The sequence below is a fragment of the Daucus carota genome, chromosome 4 (assembly GCF_001625215.2).
Source record: "Daucus carota subsp. sativus chromosome 4, DH1 v3.0, whole genome shotgun sequence".
NCBI lineage: Eukaryota > Viridiplantae > Streptophyta > Magnoliopsida > Apiales > Apiaceae > Daucus > Daucus carota.
In genome coordinates this window covers 29,325,835-29,344,848 of record NC_030384.2, presented here as the reverse complement: position 1 = coordinate 29,344,848, position 19,014 = coordinate 29,325,835, and the positions used below count along the sequence as shown (strand labels likewise).

Below are 19,014 nucleotides of genomic sequence, written 5' to 3'. Positions count from 1 at the left end.
TGTGAATGAACCGAAACGAGTCAAGTTTTACCGAGTTCGAGTTCGAATCGAATTTCTTTTTAAACAAGTCTAGCCAAACTCGATAAACTTATCGATTTTTTTTTTCCGGTTTGAACGCGAGTTCGTTAAAAACCAAATTAGGTTCAAGGTTTTAACGAACCGATCCGAGTCGAGCAGAACCGAGTTGGTCAATTAATTTCTTTTTCTAATGTATATTCTTTATCGAGTAATTTTTTAACAAGTCGAGTCGAGTCAAATCAAGTCAAACAACTAAAAATTTCGATTCGACTTGTTAAGCTTGTCGAACATTATTGGTTGTTCGAGCTCCAGCCGAGTTTTTACCGAGTCAAATCGGCTTAAAAACCAACTCAGTTCATTGAGTACGAAGCAAACCACCCCAAACCAATTGAACAGAGTGAATTAACTATGTGACATGCGCCTAGAATGCATAATTCATCATCAGAGCGATATTGGTGCTGACAAGCATTTTCATAAAACTAAAACATCATTTGGTACAGGCTTGAAACACAGTTACCATGTACATCAAGCGTAAAGCAGCCAACAAACTACTCATCCTCAAGAGTGAAAAACAAAACAAAATAAAACACTGATATAGTACAAAAGTATCGACAGTCTCTTATCTAACCCTACATGCTGCAGGGCCGCCTGGAGAACAGTTGGGGTTTGGAGACCGAAAACCAGCAGGTGCACCTACTGTGCCAGCAAATCTATGATGCATCCTGTACTCAGAAAACCCACCCATGGCAAAGGAACCGCCAGCTCCCATCATAGGTGGGACTGATGGTGAAAGTTCTTTCACATTACTGCTTTGCAGAGGCTCTAGCGTCTCAACCACATCACTCATTAAAGGTCTTGCTTTTGGGTTCTGGCTTAGGCAATAGTAAGCAAGGCTACAAGCTTTTTGCACTGCCTTGGCTGAATACTGATTTTCTAATCTAGGGTCTAAAATCTGCAGCAACTTTTTCTTGTCATTTAATTTTGGTCGGGCCCAATCGACTAAGCTCTGCTCCTTGCTTGGCCGTGTTTTGTCCACAGACCTCCTTCCTGTTAACAATTCCAAAAGAACAACTCCAAAGCTGTAGACATCACTCCTGGCAGTTAGATGTCCTGTTCACATCATGTGGAGGTTGTTTCAGTAGTGTGGAGCCAATAAGAGGGACAGCTTTCAATCATATGATATATCTCATGAGTAATACACAAAATGAATGAACAAACAAAACATTTGTGCTTTCTGGTTTATAATAACACCATCATTACTCATCCATTGTCACACAGTCATCTCTGATCTATTATGCATACCTGAACCATTTTCCTATAATTCTCTAGCACAAAGTTCCCAAAAGTATCCTAAAATCTTGCCTTAATTTTGTCTAGCGAACTTGGAGAAACCTTGCTTTAACTTGAGACAAAAAATAACAAAGTTTGTTAATTTTTACAAATAAGGTTGTCAAGAGCAGGCTTCCTCAAAAGATGATAGAGTGAACTTTTTGTCTTGGGTGATGCTAGCATGACAAATAATTGTTTGGCAAAAATTTGAGGCAGATGCACACAGATCATCACACGAAGAAGTATAATGACCACTGGTTATTGTTGCAGTTGGAATTGGTGAGTAAAATTAAAGGCTGAAGAAGAGAATAAGAAAAAAACCTTAAGATCTCAAGTAAAGATTAGAGAATGCTTAGAGGATTCATTTCCATAAACTGCTTTTCTTTTCAAAATTTCCTGTAATTAGCTAATCATTAGAATTTAGGGCATTCCTGATGCCATTATATGTTATGGCTAACACGTGTTGCTATATTAATTATGATCTATGAAATACCTAATCTGCAAGCAACAATTCTGCAGCAAGTAGGAAAAAATGAATCTTCAAAAGTTAATACAGTAATCCTTTCTAAGATGTTAGAGGCCTTACCAGTCATCACATACTCGGGGGCAGCATAACCATAGGTACCCATCACTCGGGTTGATACATGTGTTTCATCACCTTGTGGCCCAGCTTTTGCAAGCCCAAAATCAGAGAGCTTAGCTGTATAATCCTGTTCAGAAAACAGGCAAGATCTTTGATATTTTTTCCTACTATAGAAAACAATGATAGTGGGAGAGTTTGCTTGAAAAAGTTAAAAGACTATTTGCTTATAAAACAAGTCAACAGCAGGACTTACAGAATCCAACAAAATATTTGAAGTTTTGAAATCACGGTATATAACTGGTCTCTCAGCATTGTGAAGGAAAGCAAGCCCTTTTGCCGCTCCAAGAGCAATAACCATCCTCGTTGACCAAGATAGTGAAACAGTGGCCTCTGAATACCTCAAGAAAGTTCACATTAAATTAACATAAATACAAGCTGGCTAAAAAACAGATTAATGTTCCCAGCCAGATAAGTAAAGAATACTGGTCATTCTCAAAATAAATCATACACTCTGGCGAGTTAACATTATAGTTTAAAGGACACTAAAAACAGCCAGTCAAATATTAAGTACAGCGGTAGACATTTGAGTATATTGAAATAAGTACACTTTTAAATAGAAAGACAGCAAATAGTTTTTATAGTAGGACAACAGATAATTTTTCAAGATAGAACATAAGTCGATGATACCAGTCACCAGATTCCAATAAACCAGCAGGTTGTGAATTCTTTTATATATGTACTTTACATTACTCCACAGGGGGCATTGAACATTCCTATCACGTTTTGGCAACAAAGGTAACAAACGAGCATCAATCGGGAACTACCAACAAATGCTGTCCAAACAACGATACTCATATAAAGCAGTCACTCAAACATAGAATGCTGAGACCTTCCCTATAGATACTAAAATAGCAATTAACTATGGCTGAGAATTGAGATATAATACATCAATGACCATATAACAGTCATGGGAATAACATTTAAGTAAAGGGTAGAACACATATACAGTTCGTTCAACGTGTATACCTATAATAATTCTTCTAATAATGACAAATAAAGGGGTCTTGACTAAACAAGTAATTAACTGAAGGCAAGCCAAACAGATCCTTATGTTGCCTATGCATGGAGGGAGATCCCTATATTATATAATTATATTTACTGTAGTAATTAGCTGAGCCTCTATTATTGTCGCCCATTCTGAAATGAAAGTAGAGTTATTTAAGGACTAGTAAAAATTAGTAATAGTTTTGCTTGTAGGTTATGATATATGTTTGAATAATTGAAGTGTTTATAATATATAATTTACAATTTATTAAGTATAATAGATTATACATGTGATGATGATAGTAATTGTAGTATTACTGTTTATCAAGCCATATATTAACTAAAAATAGTGAAATAAGTATATTTATCCGAAAATTCAACATAAGTGTCAGTTCGAAGTAATAAGTTGTTACTACAACTGCAAGCAGGTCAAATGACGTAATTGCAAAACTTCTAAGTAGATTACCCAAACAGGCTATTATGTTGGTGGAAAAAGGCAGCTAACAGACTGTATCCAACTACCTTGATAATTTGTTTGACAAATATAGCAATGTGAGGCTTTCTGCAGCTAACAGAAATTTAATTACATAGATACCTCCAATATTTTAAGTAACAGAATCACATTGACCGTTGACCATAAAGCGGGTCCTTTTTATAGTAAGCGTCCTGACAAAATAACTAACTTCTTACAATATCATTTCTCACGTTTCTTATTTGCTTCCGATGCTATCATCTTAACCAACAAGGGTCTACATTGTAAAACGATAGTTATTAGAAGTACTTCTATATTCTTGCTACACATGCTTCCTAATTTACTTGGAAATTACTGGCACTTGAAAACAAATATGCTAGTCTAAGATTAATTATGCATGTCAAGGAACACAGAGTAACATATGAGAAATAGTGAAACACACATTTTATTTATAATATACAAGACTAAGAATGAGTAACTAGTTAAATTTATTGAGCATTATATTATTTAATCTAAAACTATGTTTAACATTATTCTCTTCATTACATATGACTAGTTACATGGGAAACATTTGTGCATAACTAGATTCAGTTTACTGTAGTTTTTGAGACTAATTCAAATCTTTGATAATTGGTTAGTTAAGTAGGACTGTTGGAATGAAACACATGACAATTAAATTATGACATAGCAATGAAGAAATTATTTCTTTTAAAAACTGAAACATTTTTTTAACAAAGGAACAGCTAGCAAGCAGTTACTAAAATATACGCGCAATGCTGCAGTTAGGAAGAATGACAAGGGATTGAGAAAGGTTCATACTTCGGAAAAGGTGATTCTCAAGACTTCCGCGGAACATGAACTCGTACACTAGTAACCGATGATCATCCTCGCAGCAATATCCAATCAACTTAACAAGATTTGGATGCCTGAGCTCACCTAGAAAATTGACCTCTGTCTATAAAGAACCAAAAAATTAATTACATTGCAGTATTTATTAACCAAACTAACAGTAAGCAATATCAATTCTGGATCTGGAGACTTACAAGCCACTCACGATGACCCTGAAGACCTTCCTTATTAAGAACTTTAACCGCAACTGGAAGAGATTTCAGGCCAACTCTAAGATTCTCATCAATATATCCCTTGTAAACAGTACCAAACCCACCCTGTCCGAGAATATAATCCGACCGAAAACTCTTTGTAATAGTCTCCAGCTCAAAAAGAGTAAACGGAATCACATGAGTATACAGCAAAGCATTCTTCCTAGAATCCTCAATGAAGATTTTCCTCGGCGTCGAAGAAGGATCGCTTAGATCTGAAACAGAACGACTGTGCTTCTTCTCCGCAACAGACGCCGATGCTGCCAAATCAGTAATTATAACACATTAAAAACTAAAGTCAACACACATACACGCACACACATCCAGACATACATATCTATACAACCAACTATGCTTTTTCTCCAACACAGACGCCAATGCTGCCCAAATTAGTAATTATAACATATCAAAAAACTAAAGTCAATGCACATACACAGTCTCACACACAAATCCACATAAATATCTCTACAAACGACTATGCTTATCTCCGCAGATGTCGGAGCTGCTAAAGTACTAATCATAGCAAATCAGAAACTAAAACTAACACAAAATACACACATATACATCCACATAAACATACATAACTGAATTTCGTTTCTCAAAGCAGCTGCCAGTGCCAAATCAGTAATCAAACATATCAAAAACTAAAGTCAACACACATATCCACACAGCCGACTATCCTTCTCCCCAAATGTCGGTGCTGCTAAAGTACTAATCATGTCAAATCAGAAACTAAAAGTAACACACATAACCGAATTTCCTTCCTCAAACCAGCTACCAGAGCTAAATCAGTAATCATAACATATCAAAAACTAAAGTCAACACACATATCCACACAACCTACTATCCTTCTTCTCCGCAAATGTCGGTGCTGCTAAAGTACTAATCATACCAAATCAGAAACTAAAACCGACACTCATACACACATATACATACGCATAACCGAAGTTCCTTTCTCGAACCAGCAACCGGAGCTAAATCAGTAATCATAACATATCAAAAACCAAAGTCAACACACAGAAACACATTCAAATGAAGAACAAATCACAAATCACAACCGAATTCGCTCTTTCGAAGCAGATGTCAGTGCTAAATCACTAATCATAACTCCACAACAAATCAGAAACTCAAACTAAAAACAATCTACACATACACAAACAAACAAACATATAAACCCTAGATCTAGAAAAATTAAGGAGAAACAAAAGAAGAAGACCTGGATGATGAGCGTTAGGAATCACAGGAGACTCCTCTCTAGTACCACAGTTCCCCATTGCTTCTGCAAATCCACAGATCTTTAACGAGATTAGTGTGTCCAATACAAATAAAACTGTTTCAGAATGCTCAGTGCAGCTTCTTTGTAGTCATCAACAGCAACGATACTCAGAGTGTGTGTGCAGAAGTATATAATAGAATATGTTGATGTTGAGCGTGGTGTTATAATCACCGGTGTGTTACCACTAACTCTACTTTCAGCTGCAGCAACAGACTACTTTATTACTCTGCTTTGCAGCGGTAGCACTATTTTATTACTTACGGTAAACTGGATAAAATAAACTAAAGTACTACTCCATCAGTCAATTGTATGCGTTTTTCTCCTGCTCGACACACATTTAAAACTCTTATATAACATAGTTTTGCAACTTATTTTTAAAAATTTTTTTTTTTAATCGAAATATAACATTTATGTTTTTATATAGAAAAAAAAAATCTTAAAAATAAGTTGCGGAACTATGTGGGTGTTTGGGGAGGGCTTAAAAGCCCCATTTTTCGATTTTAAGTTAGCACTTATTCGTACTGTTTGTGTAAAAAGTCAAAGAAGCACCTATAAAAACTAGAAATGCTAGCTTTTGTTTCAGGATCTCTGCTTATTTACCAAACACTTTAACCATTTTTAAGTCCCAATTTGCTTCTAACTTCTACTCCACTTTTTTAATTTAAGCAAAAAACATTTATTTTAAACTTACCCAAACGGCCACTATGTTTTATTAAAGCATTAAATTCCGTGTCACGCGTCCGTCTCCGAATGTATACTATTGACCGGGACGGAGAGAGTATCTGTATTTGATACTCCCTACTCCCAACCTGTTCACACGCATATCCGACACTTTAATAAAATATATTTGCATAATGTTTTTTTAATAAAAATTATAACATCAAACTTTTATTCAGGAAAAAAGTTTTAAAAAATGTTGTGGAAGTATACTTTAAAAAAGCCTTAAAAAACATAACAAAAACAATTCATTGGGACAGAGAGAGTACTTGTTAGCGCTTGGATTTTTTTCAGAGTCCACTTTCGTGACGAGTGATGTGTTCACTATTTTTTATTGTAGAATAAATAATAATTTTAAATTTGATGAAAAATATCAAAAATGTCATAAATAATTGTTATAATAATTTATCCGTTATTGTTTATAACAGTGATAAATCCATTACTTCGTCTGCGATTTTAACAATCACTCTGATTTTCCGCGAGAAAGTTGTCCGAGACCACCTCTTCTTAACCGTGGAAAGATTACTGAGCCCTCAGTTGGATACGATATGAGTTGCTTTATCTTGAAAAATGGATAAGGATGAAAATGAGAGCTCGTGTTTTCATTAAAAAGTTTTTAAGTTATATTTATGTTTTTCTAATATTTTTATTAAACTTTATATGTTTATATAATATTCTAACAAGTATATGTTGTTCGTATAACAAACTATAATTTTTTCACAGAAAGTGTCATCAATTTTGTAGAACATGAAATATGGAACTCGGTTGACAATATGTGTTAGAATGGGGTATTTGACTCCGACTTATAAACAGAGTCAAAAATAATTTATTCATACTGCTTGTATAACAAAATCATTTTATTGACTTATTTTATTTATGAAGTTTGATTTTACAAATGCATAAAGGATATTTTAAAAAATAATTTATTATTATATTAATAATGTTTACACCTTATAAGTTGTAAATACAAAAAAAATTTATCCAAACACATAAAATAAAAGTCATTTTCCTACTTTTTTTTAAGAGAAGAAAATAATTCAATAAATAACAGTCACAATGATCGAGTCGAACAAATATGAAATAGATTAACACGCATGTCTTCATATTCAATATGAGACAAATAAGTGATGTTGAAATTGATGATGATATGTTTATGGATCCATTGCTATGTGTTCAACATCTTTTTCCAAAAAATCTATCTGACACCACAAATACAATTTCTCTATTTTATTATCAAAATAAGTTAAGAATCTCGTAAAGTCTCCTAAAATAGAAAAAAAAAATAAACTCTTAACTCCAAAGTGCCTTTAAAAATATTTTGAAATTCTACTTTACTCGAGACTCTATATTCTTCTATTAAAAATATTTTGAAACTCTACTTTACTCGAGACTCTATATTCTTCTATTTAAAGACTTAGAACGCCTTCAATAACTTAACTATTGGGAGTCTTAACCTAAAATATAATAAATACGAGAAGAAAAAACCATTTCAATAGTATTAAATCATTAAAATTCACTAAGATCCCTTCTCATTTCTTCGTTTCTAGATAGCCTCTCTCCTCTTATTAACTCTTATTTTATTATATATATATATATTAGAAACAAACACTTTCTCTCTTTTTATTTTTGGTTGTAATAATATTTTTTAATAAAAAAAAATATAAAGAATGAATATAAAAATTATTGTTGGAGATGAGAATAACTATTAATATCTTAATTCTTTAAATTATTTGTATTTTATAATGGGATTTTCTATGATGTGCCCAAGCGCGCATACTAATCCTTAACTCCAATAAGAATAACTCCTTTTGATTGGTGGGTGAATAATAAATGTAAATGGTCCTCCTGCATTCGCATCAACTCCACCAATCAAATTAGCTCATTTTTATAGAATTTAATGTTTATTACGTGCCCATGAGAAAGACCGTTTTATAATTAAATCAATGAATGAACTAAACATTGTTAATGTTGCTCTTTAGCCGAGAGACCCTCGAAAATCCTACCAGCACAAAGGTAAAGTTATACAAGTGACCCCCTTTTCATTTTGAGGACATCTGTGGTCCCTACAGCCTGCACACACGCAAATTTCCACTAATTTTGACTTATAAGAAAAAAGACGCGCTTTTGGTTACCAGGGGCAAGGCTCCGATTCCGCCAGCTTTGCCATTCTCGTCTTTAAAAAACTCTCACCTCAAATATTCCAGTTCCATGCACCCATCGATTTCTAAACTGGTGTGCACACACTTTCAAAGCCTCAAATCAGAGTACTGAGTATTTGCCTCATGATTAGTTCATTTAATTATCCGAATACTCCCTCCGTCCCAGTCAATTCTATACAGTTTCCTTTTTGGGTCGTCCCATCATTTCTATACATTCCAAAAATAGTAACTTTTAATAATATAAAACACTATTACACCTACTACTTTCTTCCACTATCTTCATTCTATAATAATATAAACACTATTACACCCACTACTTTCCTCCACCATCTCAAATCTATCATTAAATATAAATGGGTCCCACCATTTCACCCATTTTTCCTCTAACTTTACTCACTTTTTACACTTTTTCTTGGTCTCCGTGTCCAAACCATTTGTATATAAATCACCGGGACGGAGGGAGTAGGTTTTTGCACCAGTCATGTAATATATGGGGCTTGTAGGGAACGCTTAATTATGAAAATAAGAATTTCTTTGGGATCTTTTTAAAAATACTCATCTATAAAATTATTTTTTTAAAAATACTACCACCTTTTTCATTGTTTTTAAAAATACCTTTTCATAAAATTTTTTCTTCAAAAATACGATTTGCAACTTTTGCAACCTCATTTGCAACTTTGGGCGGCGCAGCCGTAAAAGTTGCAAATGAGGTTGCAAAAGTTGCAAATGAGTTTGCAAAAGTTGCAAATGAGGTTGCAAATGTTGCAAATAAAAATGGAAAGTTGCAACTGTTGCAACTGTTGCAACTGCAATTGCAACTAATTCAACTGAAAACTGTAAGTTGCAAAAGTTGCAAATGAGATTGCAAAAGTTGCAAATGAGATTGCAAAAGTTGCAAATGAGGTTGCAAATGAAGTTGCAACTGCAGTTGCAACTTCATTTGCAACCTCAGTTGCAACTAAATGCAACTGAAAACTATATATAGTTGTAAATGAGGTTGCAAAAGTTGCAAATGAGGTTGCAAAAGTTGCAAATGAGGTTGCAACTGCAGTTGCAACTTTTGCAATTTCATTTGCAACCTCAGTTGCAACTAAATGCAACTGAAAACTGTAAGTAACAACAGATGTATGGTGTGCCCCTGGCGGGGCCATTAGATTACAATAGAATCAACTGAATGCAACCATATGCAACTGAATACAACCATATGCAACCATATATATATATATATCGATTCCGAAAATGAGGTCGAAAATGACATTTGAAAACTGGAACTTGAAATCAGGAATTCAGCTGCATATGAAGTTGCAAAAGAGGTTGCAACACGGTTGGCGCCGCCTGTAGTTGCAAATGAGATTGCAAAAGTTGCAAACAGTATTTTTGAAAAAAAAATTTATGAAAAGGTATTTTTAAAAATAATTCTGGAAGGTAGTATTTTTGAAAACAATAAAAGAAAAGGTAGGTCCCAATTTCTTTCAGGAATTTATTTTGTATTTATATAATATAAATGTTTTTTTTTATTTTAAGTATTTCATGAGTGCTAAATATTTATTACTTATATAAGTAAGTTACCTATTTACAGAAGAAAATCTATATTTATATATTTTTTCAGAACTAAGTAATTTATATCTGAAAATAAAAACACCAAACATGATCATTAATAAATCATATCAATATTATTTTTTATTTATAAAATTAAATCAAAATTTGTTTTTAACTTTTAAAATTATTCGTTTTTAATGGTTGAAGATATGAACTATATTTATAGATGGAAAAAAGATTAAAAAGAAACGGAAAAGAAATGGGGTAATGAAGTAAAAGGAATAATTAGGGTAACCTGGGCTGAAATAGAAAATGATAGAAAGAAATTATAATTTTATAAAAAAACATCAACGCAAAATGTATCTTGTTAACTCCCTTGAATCAAAGCGCTCGTTGATCTATTAAAACAATCCTTCTTTATTTTATTTTTATAATACTTTTTGTTAAAGATCATTTTTATATTTACCCGGCTCTTCTCAAATTATCAATTTTCATAACATACCTGTATAAAAAAAATTAAAAAACATAATATTTTTGATAAATTTTCTGAATATTTCATTATTATTGCTATTTTTTTTTTAACCCCCAGCCGCTACCCTTCGGATGCTCACGAACTCACGTAATAGCCTGCAAAGTACGTGAACCAGTAAACCGCAATTAAGCGACAGGCTCTGATCCACAGATTATGCTGTGACGAAGAGGATACACGTCCCCTCTTTCAAATAAATAAATACATACTCCCTCCGTTCCTAAATACTTTTTCTGTTTGCTTTTGTCACGCTTGTCAACACACATTTTTAATCATTAATATTTTTAATTTTGTATTAGTATTAAATATAAAAACTTCATCGTATTAAAGTACTCGTAAATATGAATCCAACAAGATCACTCATGACTATATTTTATCTTATAGATTAGGCATAAATAAGTAATTTGTCTCGTGCGTAAATAAGTAATTTGTCTCGTGTTATGAACAATACCGACCTATGAAAGTGGAAAAGTAAAAAAATCAGAGGAGTATATAAGACCTATGAAAGTGGAAAAGTAAAAAAATCAGAGGAGTATATAAGAAGGGGGCAATAACATAAGGTGGTAGTTAAATTGTCCTTGTTTTGTCACTCTTCTTGTTTTCCACCTTTTTCTTTCTAACACATCACTTTCTTTCATAACATGCTTTCCCTTCATCAAACCTTACAATTTCCTACCTTCTAATGTTAACAGCCCAGAGAACAATATCAGAATCCATAAGGATTACAAGTTCCTTCGCATCAACAAGAAACTATATTTTAAAAGAAAAGTTTAAAATCAAATCCCTTTTTTCATGCCTCTTAGACAAAGGTAAAAGATGCTAATGTCTGAGTACTTGAATTTCTGCCACGGCCCTTGTTAAAAAGAAAATAACATCAAAAACTTTAAACAAATGCAGAAATTAAAGTATAAGAAACAATTCAATTAAGTTCCTTCAAGAACTTGAACTAATCAATTAAGTTCCTTCAAGAACTTGAACTTTCAAGTCGATGTGTCAAACCGCATCTAATTATACATATTCATTGTGTTCAATTCAGGTGTCGTGTACATTTCAACAAGTTCAAAGCAAAAATCCAATCAAAGCTGCGGCCACTAGATATGCAGGATATGTTCCGATTCTAAATACCATAAAAACAATCAAATGAAACCCAAGCAATGTAACACAATGTGAAAAATAAACACTGCAGCTATGAAAGTCTAGGTCAGCTGTGACATACCATTAGAGGCCTGAACTACTTACCAATTCCACAAAAAATTTAGTGGCCAGTAAATATATCTAAAAGGGCCACCACCTCCGACCCCGATTCTCTCTTTGGCTGTGAGGGCCGGATAGCAGGTTGTGATTTGGATGTTCTGTGCAGTTATCGTGATGAACTGGTTGTGTTCCCTCTGTAAGAGGGCTGCCTAACCACAATACCAGGACTATGCCCACAAGACTGATGATAGGAGCAGTAGCAGCAATGAACCATCTTCTTCTCAAATTTTGCCCACCAGAACACTCCAAGGAACGAGCACCAGATTCCAGAACCCTCTGCTCCACGGAATGCCGAATAACCTCAGAATCTTCTACTGTTTCACTACTACTATCAGATATCTCTGAGAAACCATCGTCATTTAAGCTGTTCTGTGAAATTTCATTAATCACCAAATCTCTAAGAGTGCTCTGAGCACAATCTTTGACATCGGTGGGAAGTTCAAATCGACAAAGTGGGCATGTGCTACGAGCACTTAACCATGGTAGAATACAGGAATGATGATAAAGGTGAAAACAAGGAAGCTGGTTTACAACAGTGCCAGCGGATAGAGAATCTTTGCAAATTGCACAGACCAAACCATCCTGCTTCTCTTGGTCCTCGCTAATAACTAGACTTGGGAGACTTTTTACAAAAGAGACAGCTGCAGGAGGTGCTCCTCTTCTTGAACCATCAATGTCAGCAAGATTCTCAATCAGCTCCTCAAAGCCCCTCGCATCAAGAAAGTTGCTGGGATCCTCACCATAATAATGCAACTCTGATTCCTCCAAATTTGCAACTGCGTCAGGCATGTATGTCCGTCTTCTCTCTCTGATTCGCAAATGAGATTCGGGAGAACGAAATGGCCGGTGCCAACGTGTTGGTGAAGGTAAAGGTAAGTGAAGTCTTACTCCAGGACTAGGAGAGAGTCCTGTATTTCTCCCAGGATCTCCTTCTCCCCATTCATTGTCATTATCATCTTCACCTTCTTCATCCTGGTCATCCGAATTCCATTGGTCAACTCCAGCATGCATAGGGTCAATATCAGAACCAATGTCAATATAAATTCCGGCACCAGGATGGGCTAAAAAGTCACTGTCCATAAAACTGTGACCATCTGCAGAAGCATCAGATTCTTCTCCATAACCACTAATCGAAATATACCCGCTAAAGCTGACATTTGATTCACTCTCCCCGTACAGAGAATCAACACCATCGCTTTCTGTATCAGAAAGTACCCTCCTCCATCTACCAGATCCAAGTGGAGTAGTTTGAGAACTTGTACGGTTCATTGACCTCCCTCCAGCAGTATCAACAGATTGAGTGTCATGCTCATGAGTAGTCTGCTGCCTTTGCCTTGACAAATTAAGCATACTTGTGAATTGTTGTGAGAACAGATTCTCTCTAGACTCTGAATTGTTGTACCTTGCCCTTCGAACTCTGGCTGTCTGCCTCTGACGACTATCTCGTATGGGTGTTCCAAGCTCCTCTAGCAGCAAAACCTTACAATCACCACATACATTTATATCTTCACAATCATGAACATTAAAAGGAACAACCTTTTGGCACCATGCACATGCATCTAGCATGAATTGTCCATCAGTCAGGTCAATGTGAGTGGATTGAGGTGATTCTTGAGTAACACTGTTTAAGTTTGCTTCCATCTAAAACTACAAAGAAGAAGAATTGCATGAAGACAATAAAAGATATAAAACGCTGCTGGGCAATAGGATATATTAACATAACATTGATTGTTAAAGGAGGAATAAACTACTCAATAATTAGTCAAGGTGAAGAGCAATATGATTTATACCCTTACCCTACATATAGGAACACCAGCATAACATAGGAGGCAGTGTTTTCACAACTCACAATGAGATACTTGATCCGTACAGGGAGATCCCACATAAGGAAGAAAGCATAATAAGTAAAATATGCTTAACAGTGTGCGACTTAATCCCAACTTCACTTGGAGATCAATAGAGTTTTTAAACTTTTGGGAAATAATATCAGCATAATCGGAGTAGAAGGGAAAACACAATAGACAACTGGTAAGAAACAACCAAATGAACCTATCAAATTCAATAAATAGAATTTACAGAATCCACCTCTTTGCCTTCAACTACTACCTCAAAAGTTGCTAAACGCACTATTAGTGACATACATATTTTGCACTAGTAATACTATCACTGCTCTTACATAGAATCTGAGATGATGTTTTGAGATGAGAGTGCACTAAATGAGAATCATTTTAGCACGACTTGGCTGGAATAGGCCCAAACTGACTGTTACTTATGAATCCATGCCCATTAGATCGAATATTTTTAATAACCTTCTTTCCTCTTAGTATATCTTTTGTGCAGCTCATCCTTGCCTAAACTCTTTCTATTTTCTCCTCTAGTTAATCTCATAAACTGTCTAGTTGTTCTCTCCTCTAATGCATATCCTCCACACCACAAGTTAAAAAATATAATACTTTTCCATAGTGGTATACTGAGTTTCTAAGGTGTTAACTGCTTTGGCATATAATATATAACAGGGAGTAGGTTGGATTGATTTTCTGATAGGTCGCGTTGGAGGAGAATTCTGACAGGAGTCACCAAGTTATCTTGCAGGGTGCTGCTTATGTACCTCGGATGCCTCTAGAACCCAGATGAACTAGTTAACTTCAGCTTACCTACTCAACTTTGTGCTTAATGTGCAAAACTCAAGAATGATTTGGTTTTTAAACAAAACACAAATAAATGTCGTATCAGGTACCCACAAATTTCAATATAGGACAGAAATTGCACATCTATTTTGCCCTATAGAAAAGGACAAGAAAGAACATATAGTTCTTAGCCTGATATAGAATAAATCAAAGATAAGGTACAAATATCTATTTTGTGATGGCCTACTATTATATTCATGTACTTGTAGAATAAAAGTATGCGGCTAAGAACTATATTACCTCCATAGCTTAATAAGTCCATATATAGTTAGTACTCGGGACGTGCAATCTGAAATCCTTTATAAGATTATTTGTTCTTATTATTATTTTTATATCAACTTCATGTGTAACCTTACTATTTCCACTGCATTCTTGTTTAAATAAACAGGTATATTTGCCGATTTACTAAATGGCTTCAGAGGTTTCAAGAAGTCTAAAAGAATCCTAATTCCTATTTGTTAAAGTCTCCCGAGCTTTTGAGGTGACCAGAGTTTGAAGCAGATAAATGATCCATTCGTGTTGAACTAGAGACGCTGTACTAGGAATTATAAGTATCTAATTGGGCTGTTGTCAAAAAATTTGAAGACGATGGCAAAGGTTGAAGCTTTTAACACTCTTTCTGCTTAGCCGGTCTCAATCTTAAGCTTCTCTGATGCTTTACAAATTATAATATAAAGCCCAAGATCGTTTTCTTGTTGATGCAACCTAAGGCATCCCTACATCCATGGTCCATCCTTATCACTACAAAATTATATATTACATAAATGATAATGCTAATTTCAGAATATCGACAAGTGACAGTAAATTAGTAACTGCTGGATTTACAGGGTATCTAGTATCTAGGTAGAAAACCTATAACTAATTTAAGATCTCAAGCTCAATTTCTTTGAAATCCCTAAAATTGTACTCTATCATCCCAGTATAATAACTTCCGATTCCACATCGACTTTGCAACAGAAACCTCTTTCGACTTAACAGCATTAACTTACAAACACAAGGCAGGTTTCTTAATTAAAACTTACAAAAGACTTCTGAAGCTCACAAGCACACTAAATCACACACTAAGATTAAACATCCATCATACCCACTAGAGTAAAAACAAAAAGAATCAGACACACACACATATATTAAGCACTAAACATAAGAGAGCAGCAACTTTTAACCAATTAGTCCATCAAAAAACAATCTTTACATCAAAATATAACAAATCAAGAAAGCAAAAAGACAGCACAACAGCATAAAGAAACAAGAAAAGTTGTCAATCACCTGAGGGATAGATAGATTAATCAAGAAAAAAGCAAGCTTGAGAAGAATCAGAGGTGTAATGGGTGAGCAGAGAGTGATTATTGGCTAGGGTTTGCTTGTTGCTTTGAAATGTTAGGTAACATATACGTGAGTCTCCGAAAACCCAGAGCAGATCTTTGAAATATCTTGCCCATGAACAAAATGTACAGTATATACATACAGGCCTATAATGTATGCATATTCAAGTTTGCAGTTCAGACTTCAGCGACTCACAGTCAATTCTCGCATAACTATTCTAAAAATCTAATTTTTTTTTCTAATTAATGTGTATATAATAAAATATTAGTTTTTCTAAGAAATATTTAAATTGTAATTTTCTTTTTTAAAATTCAACAAAACAATGTAATTATAATATAATATTTTATTTACTAATAAATAATATAATATTTATTGATCGATAAACAAATAATCTTGTTAAATACCCTCTCTGTCCCATTTAATTCTATACGTTTCTTTTCCACTGCTCGACACGCACTTCAATGCTCTTATAAAATATAGTTATATAACTTATTTTTAATTTTTTTTTCTGAATAAAAATATAACATTCAAACTTTTATTCAGAAAAGAAAAATCTTAAAAATAAGTTATAGAACTGTACTTTACAGGAGCATTAAAGTCCGTATCGCGCCCCCGTCCCCCAACGTATATAACTCAGGGCGACGGAGAGAGTAATAATTTTGACGATATTACCTTATAAAAGTTTTATTATATCTATTTAATAAATCAAAATCGTTAGATTAATGTCGAATAAATTTTTGCACAAACAAAGTCTAACGAAAAGGTCCGTCCCGTTGGTGTGAATTTTGATCCAATTTAACTGCCCTCACATTGCCAGGTGTCACCTATAATGTCACATGCTGGTAGGTCCCACAGTGGGCCCCAAAGTGGATCACACTATTTAAAAAAAAAAAAAATTACACTAAGGTAACATAATTTTATGTTAAAGCAGGAGAAGAAAATGTTGGCTTACATACTCTTTGTCTTTGCTAACATATATATTTTGTTGCTTTAGACAAACTGAATGTTGCCTTACACCCCCTAGGGCAACGGCGAAAATCCTATCACAAAATAAATGTTGCCTTAACCCTTTTACGGGCCTTCAGCAACATATCAACCCCCTGCTGCAACAGAAATTTTCCGTTGCAGAAGGCATTTTATGGCATATGTACACTAAATCCCTTTATATATGTTTTCTTTTTAAAAGTTTGTTATGAAAATTTTACTTCATTTATTTTTGTAAACTCAACACTATAATTAATAGAGGAATAAATAAATAAATACGATACATGGATCGATATATTAAAGAACTGGTACACACATAAACAGACGATCAAGTAAACCGAAGGAACAAAATTGTGTACATATTCAATTGATTGTGGATTCCAATACCATCAAACTCATTATTCGTAATCATTATCTAAAGCATGTCTAAACCAGAATGAAATATTAAGGATATTTATCAAATACGGTATAAAGTTCAAATTTGGTGTTAGTCGTTTGTGAATCGGACTAATGCACTAAACGTCAACACGTAAGAACTTGTTCGTCATATTTATCAAAAAAAGAATCGATAATGTCAACTAGTACAAGTCAGGTCAAATCTACAAAATGTTCCAAGAAATCGACAACTACTATTTAAAAGATAAATCAAAAAGTAGTGTAAAGAAAAAAGAATATATATTTTATATATTTAGAATCAAATGGTTGTATTTTAAAATGTTTTTAAGTACAAGCACACGACGCCTCTCTCGTGTGTATATATATATATATATATATATATATAATGACGTAATGTGAAGAAAAATAAAGAAATATGCCTGAAGTCACATACATACATTACTATGTGCTGACGCTAGATAAAGAGAATGAAAAGAAATTTCAAATACAAGGGCCTGACGCCTCTCCAACTGTTCTCTATGTGTAGGCACCAGATAAGTTGAGAGCTGTTCTTCACCAAATCAAAGGACCTGGCGCCAAATATATACGTTTATATGTGTATAGCGTAAGGTGATAGTTGCTGTTGTGAAATGGATGTGAAAAAGATCTAACGCCTCATACATTGATCTATATGTGTTGAGCGTCGGGTGACTATCTCACTAATACACACATACAGATAGTTTGAGAACACAAATATCACCTAACCATGGTTAGATATGAAAGCATGTGAACAAAATTTTGAAATTTCATTTGAAACCAGCAAAACACATCACACATTACCATTCATATTAAGATAGATTGAGAGATCTGATGTGCGAATTTGTGTGTAATGAATTGTTGTCCTGTAGCCGACCTACAAATTGTATTTATAACACTCTCTTGATTTATATTAACATAATATATTCTCCGAACTTACTAGAATCATTTAATTATGATTAGTGACATATATAATGAACAATTCGGCAGATCAAATTAAAACAAAAAATTTAACAGTGACATATTCAACCACTTCTATGTCACTTCGGGACTCCAGTTAAATCTTTGTAAAGTGATAACATTGGGACCAACGAAAAATATTAATTTATCGAGTGTAAAAATACATTATGTACATTATATTGGTACCTGAAAAATATATAATTTTAGTGAAGATATTACTTTATCGATTATTACTTAATCGAGGTTCAACTATAACACAATATAACTTTCATACTTTCATTTCATTTCAATCTCCACAATTCATGAACAACATAGAAATTTTAATACCCCTCCAAATGTATTACCAAATTTTATGTCCTATGAAGTTGTCAAATCTCTTTAAGATAACATCATTTGGACAAATAAAAAGAATATTATTTTATCGATTTATTTAATCTATTAATACAATATCTACATTTGTTGGCATTAGAAGAAAAATATCACTTTAATGAAATCATATTACTTTATCGATCAAGATATTCAAGAACCAAATATATTTAGATGTACAAATATATTCTGTGTCTGTCTCGAAATAATAGTCATTTTGACTTTCCTCATGAAATTTGAGGCGAAAAAAATATATATTATTT

General features: G+C 33.8%; 2 protein-coding genes across 3 annotated transcripts; both read right to left on the bottom strand.

The window, feature by feature from the left end:
* Positions 1–470: 470 nt before the first annotated feature.
* LOC108219005 (probable serine/threonine-protein kinase PBL8) lies at positions 471–6,056 on the bottom strand. The gene is made up of 6 exons (XM_017392230.2): positions 5,763–6,056; positions 4,490–4,806; positions 4,266–4,401; positions 2,184–2,320; positions 1,934–2,057; positions 471–1,128 (listed from the first exon to the last, which is right to left on the bottom strand). Exons 1-6 carry the CDS (start codon positions 5,818–5,820, stop codon positions 638–640), a joined length of 1,263 nt encoding a protein of 420 aa, XP_017247719.1. The 5' UTR covers positions 5,821–6,056; the 3' UTR covers positions 471–637.
* A 5,610-nt stretch (positions 6,057–11,666) lies between these two features.
* LOC108219581 (uncharacterized) lies at positions 11,667–16,194 on the bottom strand. Of its 2 annotated transcripts, none has more exons than XM_064091854.1 (2): positions 15,974–16,194; positions 11,667–13,661 (listed from the first exon to the last, which is right to left on the bottom strand). In XM_064091854.1, the coding sequence occupies exon 2, from the start codon at positions 13,659–13,661 to the stop codon at positions 12,042–12,044; it is 1,620 nt and encodes a 539-aa protein (XP_063947924.1). In that variant the 5' UTR covers positions 15,974–16,194; the 3' UTR covers positions 11,667–12,041. The 2 variants fall into 2 exon arrangements, with proteins under 2 accessions (XP_063947924.1, XP_017248582.1); XM_017393093.2 differs by having other exon boundaries at positions 11,667–13,667; positions 15,974–16,192.
* Positions 16,195–19,014: the final 2,820 nt, after the last annotated feature.

What these genes read in the sequence shown, in the direction of transcription:
- LOC108219581 (XM_064091854.1), bottom strand. Translation starts at nt 13,661, where the DNA reads ATGGAAGCAAACTTAAACAGTGTTACTCAAGAATCACCTCAATCCACT.
- LOC108219005 (XM_017392230.2), bottom strand. Translation starts at nt 5,820, where the DNA reads ATGGGGAACTGTGGTACTAGAGAGGAGTCTCCTGTGATTCCTAACGCT. An exon ending in TCCTAACGCTCATCATCCAG is followed by an intron (nt 4,807 to 5,762) that starts GTCTTCTTCTTT and finishes CTGATTTGGCAG; the next exon opens with CATCGGCGTCTGTTGCGGAG. An exon ending in AGGGTCATCGTGAGTGGCTT is followed by an intron (nt 4,402 to 4,489) that starts GTAAGTCTCCAG and finishes GGTTCTTTATAG; the next exon opens with ACAGAGGTCAATTTTCTAGG.